Source organism: Panthera leo, chromosome C1 (genome assembly GCF_018350215.1).
Source record: "Panthera leo isolate Ple1 chromosome C1, P.leo_Ple1_pat1.1, whole genome shotgun sequence".
Lineage (NCBI taxonomy): Eukaryota > Metazoa > Chordata > Mammalia > Carnivora > Felidae > Panthera > Panthera leo.
Genome location: NC_056686.1, coordinates 106852560 through 106869346, shown reverse-complemented (window position 1 = coordinate 106869346; position 16787 = coordinate 106852560). Strand labels below are relative to the sequence as shown.

The window sequence follows — 16787 nt, the reverse complement described above, 5'->3', positions numbered from 1 at the left end:
CGTACTTGCCAACTGTGAAATCATGACCTGAGCCAAAGTCAGACACTTAACCAACCTGTCACCCAGGCACCCCAGCTATTTTAAATAAAAGTTACTTAAGAGAAAAAAAAGCATACTCAGGCCCTCCTCCACCCCCCTAAAAGCAAGGGAGGAAAATCTCCCATGTGAAATGTACCCTCCCTGTAGCAGGAGGTAAAAAGACACCCTTATCACCAGAAGTGGGAAATTTAGAGCAGAGGAGGTGGTATAACAACTTTTGTTACTTTTTACTAATGTACTACCCCAGTCCAAACTCTGTTTAGAATCCCTTACTAATTGAAGCTCCCAAAGTTAAGTTTTCTTTGTCCTGCCAATTCCTCACAGATTTATTGTCTCTGTCTAAAATGTATAACAATTTCCTGCCTTGGTTACTTCCTTGGGTCTCATTTCATTACTGGACTTCCATGCACATGTAATAAAACTTTTGACTTTTTCTCCGGTTAATCTGTCTCATCTAAATTTAATTTTTAGTCTACTTGGAAGACCTTGAGAGTAAAGAAGAGTTTTTCCTTCTCTCCACAACTAATCTTTAGGAAGCTACTATTTGCTGAGTTGGGTGTAGTGTCAAAGGATATCCATACTTATATGAAAGTTACTAAAACACTCCTATATTTCCCAACTACATATCTCTGTGAAGCTGGATTTTTTTTTGTATCCTTCAACCAAAACAGCATATCACAACAGACTGAATGCAGAAGTGGATGTGAGAAACCAACTACATTCCACTCACAAAGACATTAAAGGTATTTTTTAAACAGAGCTACTCTTATAACTAATTATTTTGTTTGGGAAAATATAGTTGTTTTTATATGAACATGCTGTGGATTTACATTTGCTGTTTTTAATGAATTAATAAATATTTGAAGACTTAACACATAAATTTAATTAAACTTAAATCTGATTAAAAGTTTAGTTCTTCAGTCGTGCCAACTACATTTCATGTTCTCAATAATCATATGTGGCTGGTGGCCACTGTACTGGACCACACAGATAGAGAATGTTTCCGTGTCTACAGAAAGTTGTATAGGATGGCACTGGAATCTGCAGGTATGGCAGGGCTAAGAATGATGCTTTCTCAGCTAATTCCTGGAACGGTACATGATAAATTCAAGAAAAAAAGTCATTTCTCATCACTCCAAAGAGATTATGAGTGAAACCTATTGACCATGCCATCTCACGAAAAAGAAGAGGGTTTGCAAGAAATGTGATGGAAATCCTCCCAAAAAAAGAACCATTTATGTTTGTTGAGTTTTAGTCCTGCAAGCCTTCATGCTTTTCTGTTTTTGGGGGGGCTGGGGGGGCACTGTAGCTAGATGGATGGAGGCAGATTCACAGAAAAACACGTTGGCTGACATTGTGGACATGGCTAATGCTAAGGTGGGCACTGTGTGGGTGGACACTGGGGAGGTGTTGAGCGCTGGGTAAGTAGACACTGAAAAAATAAATGCCAACTATGGCAAGATGAACTCTGTGGGTGTAGGTAAGGTACTGGGTATTTTGGGGTCCCTGTCTCTATGTAGTAGAGGGGGCATGGCAAGGACACATGGTTGGGATAAGTCTGCACAGTATCTGCTTTTCTTTGAACTCAGGGAAGTTCAAAGGAAGCAAGTGAAGGTATTAGCGAAGGTGAGAGAAACCAATGCTCATATAATGAGCTGGGAAATTCCACGTCTAATCTGTGACGGTATTCTTTAATCACCTAAATCTATGATTATAATGAGTAGCTGCCTTCCTATTTAGCATTTTTTTCCTTTTTAGAAATTTGTTCTATATTATAAAGATCTTCCATTCTTATGTCATAAGTCAAAGAAAAAAAACTTTTTTCTGAAATAGCAAATATTGGTTGAATTCATCAAATAACTCCAGGGTTCAAATTCTAAATTGTATTCAGAATAAATTAGCATTGTTATGTACCATGAAACTAAAGGTTTTTAGAAAACCATACACATATTTTTGCAAGATATCATACCCTGATTTCTGTCATGTTTTTTCTTGAAAAAAAATTCGTGAGTATCAAGAATTCCAACTCACCCAATTCTCTACTACAGGTTAAGAATAAAATTTTAAAAGAGTGGCAATTATGAGGAAGGGCCATTTTTAGGGTCAGACAGCCCCTGTCATTGAGAAGTGGAGTGAGCAGTGGAGCCGCTGGGGTAACACATAAGCCCTGTGAAAGTCCTAACAGGATGGGACAGACTGGAGGCCCTTTTCCCCCTGGCAGTTTGAATGACAGAGGCTCTGAACATTTACAGAGAGAGGTTCAGAATTACCCTCAAATCAACAGCATCTTCTGAAGAGGGTACAGACTACTCAACATCCCAGCAGACATCATATAAGCTCCTACTACTTGGTGGACACCTGGTTCTGCAGAAATGTGGCATGTCTGGGGTGGGAGTGTTGAGCACACAGTAGAAAAAAGACAGGAGGAGAAGCAGCTTGGTGGAGAGTCAAGGACATTATCATGCCAACAAGCAGCAATTTTAAATCCCCTGAACATGCACAAACCTTGCAGACTCAGGTGACATCATTCTCTCCTCCCAGTCTGATGATTACTTGCCAACTTGCAAAGCTTTGCTGGATAATTTTTGCCTTACAGTCTCCAAATTTCTCTGGAGTTCTTTTCAAACATATCTGGAGCGCTTTTGAATCATGCAGGTGTGAGGCAGGTGATAAGCAACACACCTGTCATCTGACATCTGTTGTCTGCTTCATACCTGCTTGATGTTATTTTACAAATGGGGTTCATTCCCCAGTGACCACTGCAGCCCATCTAGAAATTCTGCTGGTCTCTCAGTCCCTAGATGTTTTGCTTGTTACCAGCAAAGTCAAGAAGACATGGCTTCAGGAAGAGAGCAAAGGGTAGGAATCTGAAGAGCTGGGCTCTAGGTAAGATTCAAAAACATGACTTCTGGGTGGTCTTGATGAATTATCTTCCCCTTTCTGGGGAAGGACATCAGTTTGTTTATCTGGAAGCTGAATAGGCTCGCTGGTGGCTTTCAGGTATCTTTTCACCCTAATATTTGCCCATGGTGACCTGCTCTCCCTCAATTCCAGGCTGAGGTTTTGTCTTATCTTTATTAACCAGTCTTCCTTCTGAAGCCTGCCTAAACTTCCATTTTCTTCTTCGGTGCATTTGCTTTTATTCTCTTCAGAGAGAATAGATGTGTATATGGAGTGGGGAGGGCAGGGGGAGAGAGAGCATGTGCCTGTGAGCAGAGGAAGGTGCATGTGTGCTCTGGTATCAGTGAGTATTTGCATGAGTGTATATTTACATGGGAAAGGGGTGGATATCACCCCCTTAGGCTTTTCCTAGGCAGGCACTGTGGATTCTACTCTCCATCCTGCTACAGCATAGAGGTCTCAGTGATCAAGTCAGCGTGTGTGTGTGTGTGTGTGTGTGTGTGTGTGTGTGTGTATGTGTGATTTGAGGGGGAGTCAGTGTGTGCAGGAATTCATCTGTGTGTGGGTCTGGAGGAGTGTTTCAGGGCTTGGCTCCATGTATTGGGGCATCAAACAAGGGAGGATGTATAAAGAATCATGACGAAATCCATATAAGCACTACTTCTTTCAAAGAAGAAGAACAATAAAGGAATAAACCAAACAGAAAAAGGGCAACTTGGGAACCAGGACTAAGTCACAGACAGCTTGAAACAGGCACCATCTACACTCAGGTGGGATTCACTCAGGTGCAGAAGAAGCCCTGCTCTAGGTAAAGGTGTCCAAAGTAACAGACTCTGGGTGGTCTTGACCCATTGCCAGCCCACGATCGACCTGACACACACACACACGTGCGCACACACACACACACACACACACACACACACTCAGTGCCTGTGCCAGACCCTTTGCTGCTTTATGTTGAAAAAACAATTAAGAAAGTGGAGTCAGCAAATGACACCCACAGCCAACTGTGGAGTTAAAAGTGATTTAATGGGGGCAGGGCAGGAAAGATCCACTTGATCCCCCAAACCTCTCTTTAGATGAGCCCTGAGAAGTTAGAAAAGTAGCTCAGCCAGTGAGACTCTCAGCGTCATTTAGAGGCTCGGAGCCCTCCAGAGCAGTGTGAGGGAAATCTTTGTAGAGGGTGCAAAGAGGGAGGGTTATGACTCAGAGTGGCAGCATGCTAATTGTAAAGAAGGCATAGAAGCAGAATGTGAGAGGGGATTCAGCATCCGGTGGTCGGCTCCCCAAGGGCTTGCTTGGCTGTAGACCCCATTACTTCTGCTTGGTCTTCTGCTGAGCTGGTGCTGGGGTGACTGTTGAGGGACATGGCTCAGGAACCTTGGGGTGGCAGGATTCTGGTGCTTTGGGATGGCAAGGCTCTGGAGCCTTGGGGTGGCAGGGCTCTGGAGCTTTGGGGTGGCATGGCTCATTGGTTTTGGGGACACATGATTCCTGGGGTGGTGGCTGGCAGGGCTGTTTCACCTGCTGCTGCTGAGGCTGAGGGGGAGGGGTGCAAGGCTGCTTCTGCTGATGAGAACTCATGCTTCACAGGAGGCTGACCCTACAGACAGAACAGACAGGTCAGATTATTTAAACAGGGATTAACTAGGTTAGAAACCATGTTCAATGTCAAATAGGTTTCTTTTCAGTCTCCTTTAAATCAAACAGACTTCATTTCCCCTGGCTGTCTCCCTGAACACTTGAAAGTAAAGTATGCTTTGATAATTTCTGGGCCATTTCAAGAGAAGGAGCTAAAAGACAATTTGTTCTGCTCCATTTCAGTGGGTTCATTCCCCAGCAACATTTCTTCCCCAGGCATGTCGAATCCCTCATTGACAAGTACCACACTGAAGTATTTTTGAAAGTGACATTGTAGAAACAACTGCAGTCTACCCACCCCTACAAACATGTAGCACACCTGTGACTTACAGAATGCCTCTGTGGGTCTTAGCTCCTGTGACCTCGCTTTGCCTTTGCTTATATAGTCTGCTCTGAAATGTTCTTCCCATCTCTGTTCGTCCAAATCACCTCCATTGTAGCCCTCATGTGCCATCACCAGGAGATCTTGAATAGGCTCTCCCAAACTGCCAAAGCCCTTCCCTGTCCCTCTGTTCCCCTACCAATCACTATCTGCTTTGCATTTCATCTTTGTACATGCATGCACTATCTTCCTTGCTAGGCTGCGAGCTTGCTGAGTAAGTTGCATAACAGTCTGATTTACACAAAGTGTAACAGGCATGGTGCCTGAAATATAGCAAACACACAGTAGAGGTCCATCTCATGAATTAACATTTTTATGAGTCATAAACAGAGAAAATAGTGGTGTTGCTGAGAGTACCTGGGTCTGAGTCCTAGTCACATCCTGGTGTTAACTTACTACGGGTACTTACACAGACCTGTCCCTTCCCTGGCCCCCAGTCCCATAGTTATCCATTGAAGTAGCAGACTTACCTGCCCCTAAATTCCCTTCACACCCAAACTATGCCTTACTCTAAAATACAGATACCCCAGTACTCTCTCTAATTAATACCCCCATCAGCTCTCTTAAACATATTTGCCTTTGTCCAGTTTCCAATAATAAAAAAATAAACATGAATTTCAAATTGGTCCCAAACAGAGACTCACCTGGTACGCAGCGAACAGGTTGTCTGGTTGCTCTGGTCTGATGTGAAGTCATCGGCCAGCCGGCCTTTTATAGGATAATGTGCCCTGCCTCAAGGAAACAGAATCACCCCAGGCCCCCTGTGTTTTCATTCCTTACCTGTCAAACATGATTCACCCTACTCCCCTCAATTACCAATTGGCTCAGCTTTTGTGATGAAAACCACCCACTTGATATTTTTTTGGCACTGGCTATGTGACAATGATGTCACTGGTGCCTGATTCCCAGTGCCACCCTCTCCCTTAGACCCAGGCATAGGGTTTGTGTGGGGGGAGGGGGGAGCCACAGACTTCCTAGAGGGTTTCATCAGTTAACCCTGGAGGACGATCTGAGTCCTTTTTGTGGCCTTGCTACCTTCTTGCTCTCTCTTCTATTCTGTGGGACAGAATACATTTGGGCACATGAAAAAGCGGGAGAGGGGTGCGGAGGAGCTGAGGTGGGCACCAATTGTCTTGTAAAGGTAGATGCTAGAGGTCATCGACTGACTTAGGACAGACTTCTTGTCTGGGGTCCAGGACGTTTTCCCATCTTTCCCCTAACCCCATTGAATCACCCACATTCAGATTACTTAATTATTACCCCCAACCCCACCCCTTCCTGACTGGTTGCTAATCTGGGTGAACCTGCTTTGCCTTCACCAACCACACCTTCACCCCTCTCCTACTTCAGAGATTTTCAAGGGCTAATTCCTCTTCTGGGATAACCTTTTCCCTCCACTCCACCCAGCCTTCTGGCCCTGGCCCTTCCTTTCTAACCCAGCTGCAAACCACCCACCACCCACCAAAAACCTGGAAGCCTCTTCTAACTACCTTAGCTCCTAAGAGCCCATTTCCACTCCTTCTTTGCCACTCTCAGTCCCAGCCCTGACACCTGGAGGTCTTGCTGGCTGCAATGCTTTCCTTCTCGTGGCTCTGTATCACCTGGGGGCTCTCCCAGCATCAAAGCTGTGCCTGCTTCAAACAACAGCTCTCCCATGGTGATATTTGTTTCCACATTTAACCAATATTAATGAAGATGCTAGTATATGCCAAGCATGTCTCATTCTGGGAACTACCCAAGTGTGAAGGCCACTTCCCCTCAACAGACTGGGAAATTCTTAGCACCAGAAACACATCCTACTTCAGAGCCACTAATTTAATGGATCTCAGAGAGCTTCAGTCTATACTCTTTAAGTGATGTTTGGGGGATTTGAGGTTACAAGAGGTTAAATAACTCTCCCAAAGTCAAATAACAAGCCCCATGAGAAAATTAATTCTACATTGAAATCCTATGTTCTTCTTTGTTTGAGCCCCTCCCTACTCCTAATGCCTATACAGGAAATTAAACCCAAGCAGGAAAATGAGTACAGGTGGGAAGGAGAACTCAGATTTCCTGGCTTGCAGCTGGATCCACTCAGTCCTGGGAGAGCTTTATGTGACAGGCAACGTAATAAGAAAAAAGAGCCTTGCCTTTTGGAGTAAATCTTTAATCTTTGCTAAGATGAATACTCTTAGGTAGAAATAAGGCTGCTTAATGTTTGAAGTGCCCCTGGGATTAACAGTAGTATTTCTAGCTCTGCTGAAAATAGAAGGGGTATGAATTAGCATAGGTGGAAGTAAGGGACCCCTTCAACATATCACTCAGTGGACCAGGGTCTGAAAGAGGAAGGGAAAAGCTAAAATGCCTGTTTTGACCCAGAATTGCTTTCACTTTGGAGAAGACACCAGGAGGGCGTAGTGACAGAATCCAAGTACCCTAACTAGTAATGAGACTGAGGTTGGCAGTACGTGAGTAGCTTCTGAGCTCCTGAGGAAGGTATGCCTTCCCTCCATGATAGATCCTCGAGTCTCCTTGCCACAGGGCTTCTCTTTTCTGGGAACATAAGAACAGGGATCCCCAAGATCTCTACACCAGCAACTTCCTGTGATCAACATAACATGAAACTGAAGTCACTGGTTCAGCTCTGTCCTCAAAACACATCTGTTACTAGGCGTGGCCTTTGGAAAATCCAAATCACCCTTAGAACCCAGGTGTGTGGACAGCTCCTCTTCCTCATTCCCCTTCCCTGCCCCCAGACACCTAAATGTTTGTGGAGCATCTGCTGGTTCCAGCTGGGTGAACTTGAGTCCTGGGTCAGCCTCTCACTGTCTTCATGGCCATTAGTGCACCTCCCTCCTCACAAGGTGCCTGTTATGTAGTAGCTGCTCAGCAAGCTGACGATTATAGAAAGACTGACTGACTGACTGATGAATAGCATTATTTATGAAGAAAGGCCCAGAGACTACTGGGAAGTTCCTTGTCTTTGGGGGGTGAGCTGGGAGGAGGAAGGGCTCAGCAAAGGACAGACAGCACTGCCACTGCCTTCCTCAGGCAGCTGCTCATTGTCAGTCATTCTAGTGATCACCTCCCTCTGAGCTGGTGCTGGCACCATGACCACAGCTGAGCTCCAAGCCTCTCATCTGACTCTCGCTCTCTTCCAGGCTTGGACTAGGTCCCTCCCTTCACCCAAACCCGCTCTAGGGAGCCCCTAACAGGAGGAGCTCCAGGCAGAACCTGCTGCTCTACCTGGTAGTATCCTTAGCCAGAGGGTTCTGTTTCCTACTCCTCAGTCCTGTAGGGTCACCCAGCTTGTCCCAGGCTCTGGAGGATCTGAATTGAGCTCTGCAGCTGGAATACCATGTACCCTCCCTGGGCCTTGGCCCTGGATGCCACGGAATTTTGCTGTCACCCAATACCCTGCCCTGGCTGGACTCTCCTACCTACCTTGGCTTGTGTTCCCTTCACTCCACCCAACACTGCTCTGGCTCTGGCCTCTGGAACTTCCTGTGACCCCCAACAGTATTCTTCCTGTTTGCCTATCTGAGGCTCACTCAGCGGTTGGTGTTGAGTCTGTTCTCCCCTTCAGAGAAGCTCCGTTTCACTACCAGTGTGGGGTTAGCGGGTGAATCTGGCCCCACAAATGTCCCAAATAATTAAAGGGGGATAACAGTGGCTTCCAATGAGAAGTACATCTCCCATTATTTCACAGGACACCATTCTGAGGACACCGAAGGCTGCTGCTGTTCACACATCAAAACCTGGCTCCCATCTGGACCAGCTGCCAGAAGGTCCTTTAGTTCTGAGTATGCCTCAGTCTCATCATGCATTTGCAGAGCAGGGAAGGTGGTAGTGCTGAGCCTTGTCAGTGATCAGACCTTCTTCTGCTTATGTCACTCCCTTCTCCTGTGCTTCCCCAAGACCCAGAGCATGCAGAGAATGTCATGCAGAATTCCAATTCTAGTCATTTTACCATGGGTGCCATATTTAAGACACGCTAACATCTGGAAAAAAGAGGTAGTAAGAAACCTTCCCCTGTCACCTTGAAGAGCTAGGGACACCATTTCAGGCCATGATGGTTTTAAAGAAGTCTCCATAGCCTACGGAGTCCTCCATTTGTAAAAAAAGAAGGAAACAGAGGAAGAGACACCATGTCCCAGGCACTTAGAAACCTCTTAAACACCTTGGTCCAGCAGGTAGAAGACATGAAGTTTGCAGGGATGATGCCAAGTAGAGAGGGACAGGAGTCCTAGCCCTGGAGAGCCTCCACCCTGCTCCTAGTCCTGGTCCAGGAGAGGGGAAAAGACAAATGGGGAGGGAGGGGACCCATTCCAGGCCTCACAGCTGGTTTAGTAGCAGAATCAGACCAGAACCTGGGATGTCTGATTGTCTCTCTACCTCACTGTTGCTCTGAAAACAGAGCACAACCCCCTCTCCCAGCCTCCCTCTCTTCCACTCTCAATCCCTCAAGGGAGGGATAAAAAAGTTAATTCTGGATTCTCTTCCTTGAGGCAGATAGAAAAGTAGGGATCCAGGCTTAGTACTGGCCCAGATGTTCCAAAGCCTTGTTACCCCTTCATAGCAGTTATGACCTTAAGCATGTTACCTAAACTTTCTGCCCTTTGATGTTGCCATCTTTAAAATGGGGACATTAAGGTGTATTTCACAAGAGTGTTGTAAAGATTAAATTAAATGATGCTTCAAACATTCTTAGGATGAATGAACTAAAAATGTGCATACTAATTCCTGCTAATTCCTCTTCTTCCACTAGAAATCAGATGAAACTTCCTCCTGTGGAGTGTTTCCTTTTTCTGCTCTGTGCGTGCATGTGCGTGTGCATGTGTGTCTCTATGTGTGTGAGGACCCAGGCTCCAGGCACCTCTTACCCATGGAGCACAATGCTTGGGCTTTCCAATTGCTTTATCTCTGCTGTTTTTTTCCACTAAACTTTTAGGTAGACATTTTGTCAGATTGCCCAATTCAGACATTATATGAGCTGGAGTGCAGGGGGTGGATAAAAGGGTTGGAGATCTTGCAATGACCTAGGCATGCCCTAGGTAAGGAAAGTTGGCAGAAAAACATTAAGGAACACTCCCAGAAGTCAAAAGGTAGGAGGTTCCAGGATACAGTCCCTTAACAACTCTGCCATATTGTTTCTCAACACTAGCTGGAGGGCTATGCTCGGGACAAACACTGGCTGGGTCCTGATATTCTCCCACAGCTAAACTGATCAATTCCTCTCTATTGTCTATTTAAGATAGAGTTTCTCTGGGTATGGATGATCAAAGACACAGATATTTTCTTGTTGAGGGTATCGAGTTTTAAAATGAAATCTCAGGTGGTTCAGACGAATGTCTTAGGTGTGCTGCCCACACACCACTCATTGCCCCTTGGGTTGTCGAAGGGCAGAGTGACAGCATTCATGGCTAAACATTTTCCACACACAGTCCAAAACCCCATTGGAAGTGACCACTGTTTGTAGTTGCCTGTCCCTTCTTTTGTTTCTTCAGCTGTGTCTGCATTGTCCCCTATCCACTTGTGAAAGCAGGTACCCTCAGTGTGCAAAGTATACATAAAAAAAAATTATACCTACAGATTACAAGTTTGGAAACATAAAGTTCTAGGTTCAAATTCCTACCCTGCTCCTTACTAGTTGTGCGTGGATGATATTCAGAAGATTTCTTAATAATAATATCTACCATTTGATTGGCACCTACAAAATTCTGTTTTTGGCACTTGACACTAATCCTCACGACAGCATTGCTCCAAACAGGTCATTTAACCCATTCTATAGATATAGAAGCCAAAGCACAAAGAATAGTTACCTGCACAAGTTTAATATTTTTTTTTACCATTTATTCATTTTTTGATAGAGACTGAGAGTGAGCGGGGGAGGGGCAGAAAGAGAGGGAGATGGAATCTGAAACAAGCTCCAGGCTCTGAACTGAGAGCACAGAGCCTGATGCAGGGCTCGAACTCAGACCATGAGATCATGACCTGAGCTGAAGTCAGACGCTTAACCGACCCACACAGGAGCCCCTCACCTGCACAAGTTTACATGGCTAATAAGTGGCAGGGACAAGATACAAATCCAGCACTGAGGCATAGGAATCTCAGTTGATCTTATCTATAAGTTAGGAATGATAATATTTGCTTCCAGGGCTATTATTAAATGAGATTACATACGCAAAGCAACTACTATAGTGACTAGAGCATAGTAGATGGATACTGGATATCACATGACTTTCTTCTCCTTAGGGTTATTGGGGTTATTGGAAACTCATCTTCAGTGACTCAGAACATTGTATAATGTTCTTGATTTGTGAAATAGTCAATTAATCATTTATTTAACACATATTTGCTGAATAACAACCAAATGTCAAGCATGAAGTTCCAGCCTTAAAGAAGTCTGGTGGAAGAATAGGCAGCCTTCTGTGAGCTTCTGGGACCCAAAACCCACTGGTGAAGGGTGTTTCCCCAACTGTCCTAAACGTAAGAATCACTTGGGATGCTTGTTAAAATAAAAGTACAGCTTTTAAAGTAACTTCTTTATCCTAATGACATAGAAATAGCTAGGGGAGGCCTGGGAGTCTGTATTTCTAAAGTGTTTATCAGGTGGTTCTTATGATAAAATAAGTAAACATTAGGTTCTAAACCCAATGGCTTTTCTTTCTTGATTGCAATGGACATCATCTGCTATCTTTTAAAAAATATCCCTATCTGGGTTATACTTTTTTTTTTTAATTTTTTAAATCTTTATTTATTTTTGAGAGAGACAGAGTGTGAGCAGGGGAGAACTGAGGGGAGGGAGACACAGAATCAGAAGCAGGCTCCAGGCCCCGAGCTGTCAGCACAGAGTCCGATGCAGGCCTGAACTCACAAACCATGAGATCATGACCTGAGCTAAAGTTGGACGCTTAACTGACTGAGCCACCCAGGCACCCCTGGGTTACACTTTAGTTCTAACCAGTTAATTTTTAACAAGTCCTCAGCTACCATCATGGTTGAAAATCACTGCTCTAACAGAATGGCTAAACTCCTATTCCCTGAACTCAGACAGCCCCAGTGCCCTGAACTCCTCCCTGTGGAAAGGAGGTGAGGTGGGTGCTGGACACATATTGATGTTGATGAAACTAGATGCTGGTGGATGTGAGTATTTAACCTGAGGACATTGGGAGCCTTGGGAAGCAATGAAGTCTCCTCCAAGGAAGGCTAAATACTTCCACACACCCTTCAATCCAACCCTCCCTGCAAAGAATCATCAAAAGACAGGCTCTGGTTGTCTTGGCCAGGCATGTCCTGGAGCCAATGGCTTGGAGCCAGTAGATTGTCCTGTGTCACCTGCCTGGACAACATCATGCACATGGTATGGAGATGTTTTGCTGGTGTAGGCAGGTGGAGAGGGGGAGGCAAAACTTTACAGGTATCCCCCATTTTTGAAAAGTTCACATTATACCTTATTTTTTTAAATACTTACATTAGTCTCCATTTTTTGCTAACCGAAAGAGTATTGTCATACTCTTGTGGAAATAGTGCTAAGCTGTTTTGCAGCAAGCCCTTATAGAGGCAGCATACACTCTTAGCAGTAAGAGCAGCCCCACCAAGCTCGTTCCCTGGGAACAGCACTTAGCATCGAAGGAGCCAGCAGCCAGGGTCAGAAGTACATCAATTATTGGAAACTCATCTTCAGTGACTCAGAACATTCCATAATTTTCTTGAGGAAAATTCTTGTAGGAAATTAAAGTTCTTTCACAACTGTGTCTGAACATCTGTGTTTTGTCTCCACTTAGCTTGTGCATCCTTTATCAGGATGTGTCCTCAGGTATCAGAAAAGCCTAAGATGAAATGAAATGATGCCTCAAACATTCTTAGGATGTATGGACTAAAAATGTGCATACTAATTCCTGCTAATTCCTCTTCTTTCACCAGAAATCAGATGAAACTTCCTCCTGTGGAGTGTGTGTTTCCTTTTTTCTGCTCTGTGCATGCATGTCTGTATGCATGTGTGTCCACATAAACGGGGTCATTCAATATGTTTTCATACTATCTGCTTCCTTTCCCTCAGGGATGTATTTATAAAGTTTATCCATGTTCTGTAGTGTAGTGTGTCCAATTTCATTGCTATGTAGTGTCTCATTGTATGAACATACCATGGTTAACTTATCCATACTTATGTTAATGAATATTTAGGATAGTTTCAGCTTGAAGTTATCATAAGTCCTGCTATAATGAACATCTTCATCTATGTGTTTTACAGTCATATGTATATATTTGTTTTGTATATACATTAAAGAGTGAACTTTCTGGGATAGAGGTGCAACTCTGATGCAAATACTGTCTGATAGTTTTCCAGAGTGGCTGTCCAACTTCTTCCCTCATCAGCAGTGCAGGAGAGATCCTATTTATCTGCCCCCTCTTCTACACCTGGAATTTTCTGTGTCCTTAATTTTTGCCAGGATTTTGGCTTGCACAGTGGCATCACACTTTCATTCTAATCTGAATATCTCAGCAACTTTTTATGTTTATTGTTTATGTTGACATTCTCTTTCATGAAGCACCTGTGCAAACCTTTGCCCATTTTCCCAGTATGTTGTCTGTAGTTTTTATCAATTTTAGGAGTCCTTTATGTATTCTGAATAAAATACTTTATCTCTAGCATGTACATGTCACACATATGTATTTATATACATATTCACACACGCATATACATACATGTGTGTTTGTATAAAATTCTCCCAGCCTGTGTCTTTGTGTATTTTAATAGTATCTTTTGTTGAACAGAATTATTACTTTTATGTAGTCAAACGTATTAATTCTTTTTGTACATAGCACTTTTGTGCTATTTAGGAAATCTTTGCCTGCTCCAAGGTCAGTAAGACTTACTTTTGTGCTTTCTTCTAAAATTTTATGTTGTTTTACTTTTTAAATTCAGATCTATAATTTGTCAGGAATTATTTTTGTGGATGCCCAAGGTGAGAGTTAAGATGTATCTGTTTCTTATGAAAGTCCATTTGACTCATTGCCATTATTGAAAAAACTGTCTTTTTGCATTTGTTTGTAATGCCATTTGGGGGGGGATGGGGTAATGAGTCAGATAATTGTGTCTGTGTGACTGTATTAGAGTCTAACAGAATCTTTCAATACGTGAACATGACATACATCTTCATTTGTTAGCTCTTCTTTAGTTTCCGTAATGTTTTATACTTTTAGTATAAAGGTTTCATATATTGTTCACTAAATTTAGTTAAGGTAATTGGTGCTATTCTTTTGATTTCTTTGTTCCCTAGTTTTATTGAGATACAATTGTCATATAACATTGTGTAAGTTTAAGGTGCACAATGTGGTGATTTAATACATGTACATATTGTGAAATGTTTGTCCCTGTTTTTATTGAGGTCGAGAAAAAGCAAAAATCTTAAGTACAGATCGGTGAATTTTTTATATACCTATGCACCCATGTAACTACTATGCATGGGACAGAACATTTCCAGAAATCCGGAAAGCTACATCATGTGCCCTCTGGTCAGTGTGTTCACCAAGGATAACCACTATTCTGACTTCTATAACATATTATACTTGCTCCTGGTCTTAACAGTTCTAAGTGCCAATATGGTATCTTCTCCAGGGCCTCTCTCCTCGGCAGTTTGTACAAATGCCAATCATTGTTTCATTGTTCCACTCTCCTTTTCAGACACTTTCTGCTTAGGATTTTAGTCCTAACCTGAACATTCCCAGAATTCGCTAAATTTTAAGAATGGAAAAGTCAGTCACTTGCTTGAAGCCCCAGAAAACATCCATTGGCTCTTTCAATTTCTCTGTCCCCCAGCAAGAGTCCACCACAGTGGAAAACCAAGGTTTTCATTCTTCTGCTCATACCCAGAATCCACAAATGATGCTAGGGTAAAAAAAATTTTTTTTGGTTCATCTCTGAAGTTCTCCTTCCTCTGGAGTCTTACCGTCCTCATCTGAGTTCAGATAGTTTATGCATGTATTCTAGATTTGCCCTAGATGACTGGTTTGCTATAAACTACCCCGCTCCACTCAGAAGCAGAAGTTCATTATGCATTTGGGGATGTAAGAACAGCAAGACCCTTGGGGCGCCTGTGTGGCTCAGTCGGTTAAGTGTCTGACTTCAGCTCAGGTCATGATCCCACAGTCCATGGGTTTGAGACCCGCATAGGGCTCTGTGCTGACAGCTCTGAGCCTGGAGCCTACTTCGGATTCTGTGTCTCCCTCTCTTTCTGCCCCTCCCCCACTCATGCTCTGTCTCTCTCACTGTCAAAAGTGAATAAATGTTTAAAAAAAGTAAAAAAGCCAATCGATGTAGAAAAGGCATTTGACAAAATTCAGCAATCTTTCTTAATAAAAACCCTCGAGAAAGTCGGGATAGAAGGAACATATTTAAAGATCATAAAAGCCATTTATGAAAAGCCGACAGCTAACATCATCCTCAATGGGGAAAAATAGAGCTTTTTCCCTGAGATCAGTAACACGACAGGGATGTCCACTCTCACCGCTGTTGTTTAACATAGTGTTGAAAGTGCTAGCATCAGCAATCAGACAACAAAAGGAAATCAAAGGCATCAAAATTGGCAAAGATGAACTTAAGCTTTCACTTTTTGCAGTTGACATATTATACATGGAAAATCCAATAGACTCCACCAAAAGTCTGCTAGAACTGATACATGAATTCAGGAAAGTCACAGGATACAAAATCAGTTGTATTTTTATACACTAATAATGAAGCAACAGAAAGACAAATAAAGAAACTGATCCCATTCACAATTGCACCAAGAAGTATAAAATACCTAGGAATAAATCTAACCAAAGATGTAAAAGATCTGTATGCTGAAAACTATAGAAAGCTTATGAAGGTAATTGAAGAAGATATAAAGAAATGGAAAAACATTCCATGCTCATGGATTGGAAGAATAAATATTGTCAAAATGTCACTACTACCCAAAGCTATCTACACATTCAATGCAGTCCCAATCAAAATTGCACCAGCATTCTTCTCGAAACTAGAACAAGCAATACTAAAATTCATATGGAACCACAAAAGGCCCGGAATAGCCAAAGAATTTTGAAGAAGACCAAAGCAGGAGGCATCACAATCCCAGACTTTAGCCTCTACTACAAAGCTGTGATCATCAAGACAGCATGGTATTGGCACAAAAACAGACACATAGACCAATGGAATAGAATAGAAACCCCAGAATGAGACCCACAAATGTATGGCCAACTAATCTTTGACAAAGCAGGAAAGAACATCCAATGGAAAAAAGACAGTCTCTTTAACAAAGGGTGCTGGGAGAACTTGACAACAACATGCAGAAGATTGAAACTAGACCACTTTCTCACACCATTCACAAAAATAAACTCAAAATGGATAAAGGACCTGAATGTGAGACAGGAAACCATCAAAACCCTAGAGGAGAAAGCAGGAAAAGACCTCTCTGACCTCAGCCGTAGCAATCTCTTACTCGACACATCCCCAAAGGCAAGGGAATTAAAAGCAAAAATGAACTACTGGGACCTTATGAAGATAAAAAGCTTCTGCACAGCAAAGGAAACAACCAACAAAACTAAAAGGCAACCAACAGAATGGGAAAAGATATTTGCAAATGACATATCGGACAAAGGGCTAGCATCCAAAATCTATAAAGAGCTCATCAAACTCCACACCTGAAAAACAAATAACCCAGTGAAGAAATGGGCAGAAAACATGAAGAGACACTTGTCTAAAGAAGACATCTGGATGGCCAACAGGCACATGAAAAGATGCTCAACGTCGCTCCCCATCAGGGAAATACAAATCAAAACCACACTCAGATATCACCTCACGCCA

At 43.1% G+C, this 16787-nt stretch overlaps 1 protein-coding gene across 1 annotated transcript; it reads right to left on the bottom strand.

Moving 5' to 3' along the window:
* Window positions 1–3960: 3960 nt before the first annotated feature.
* LOC122227581 (cornifin-A) lies at window positions 3961–5632 on the bottom strand. Its single transcript, XM_042952190.1, has 2 exons — window positions 5608–5632; window positions 3961–4543 (listed from the first exon to the last, which is right to left on the bottom strand). Exon 2 carries the CDS (start codon window positions 4522–4524, stop codon window positions 4255–4257), a length of 270 nt encoding a protein of 89 aa, XP_042808124.1. The 5' UTR covers window positions 4525–4543; window positions 5608–5632; the 3' UTR covers window positions 3961–4254.
* Between the last annotated feature and the right edge of the window lie 11155 nt (window positions 5633–16787).

Excerpts from the sequence above, each read along its gene's own strand:
- LOC122227581 (XM_042952190.1), bottom strand. The coding sequence starts at position 4,524 with ATGAGTTCTCATCAGCAGAAGCAGCCTTGCACCCCTCCCCCTCAGCCT.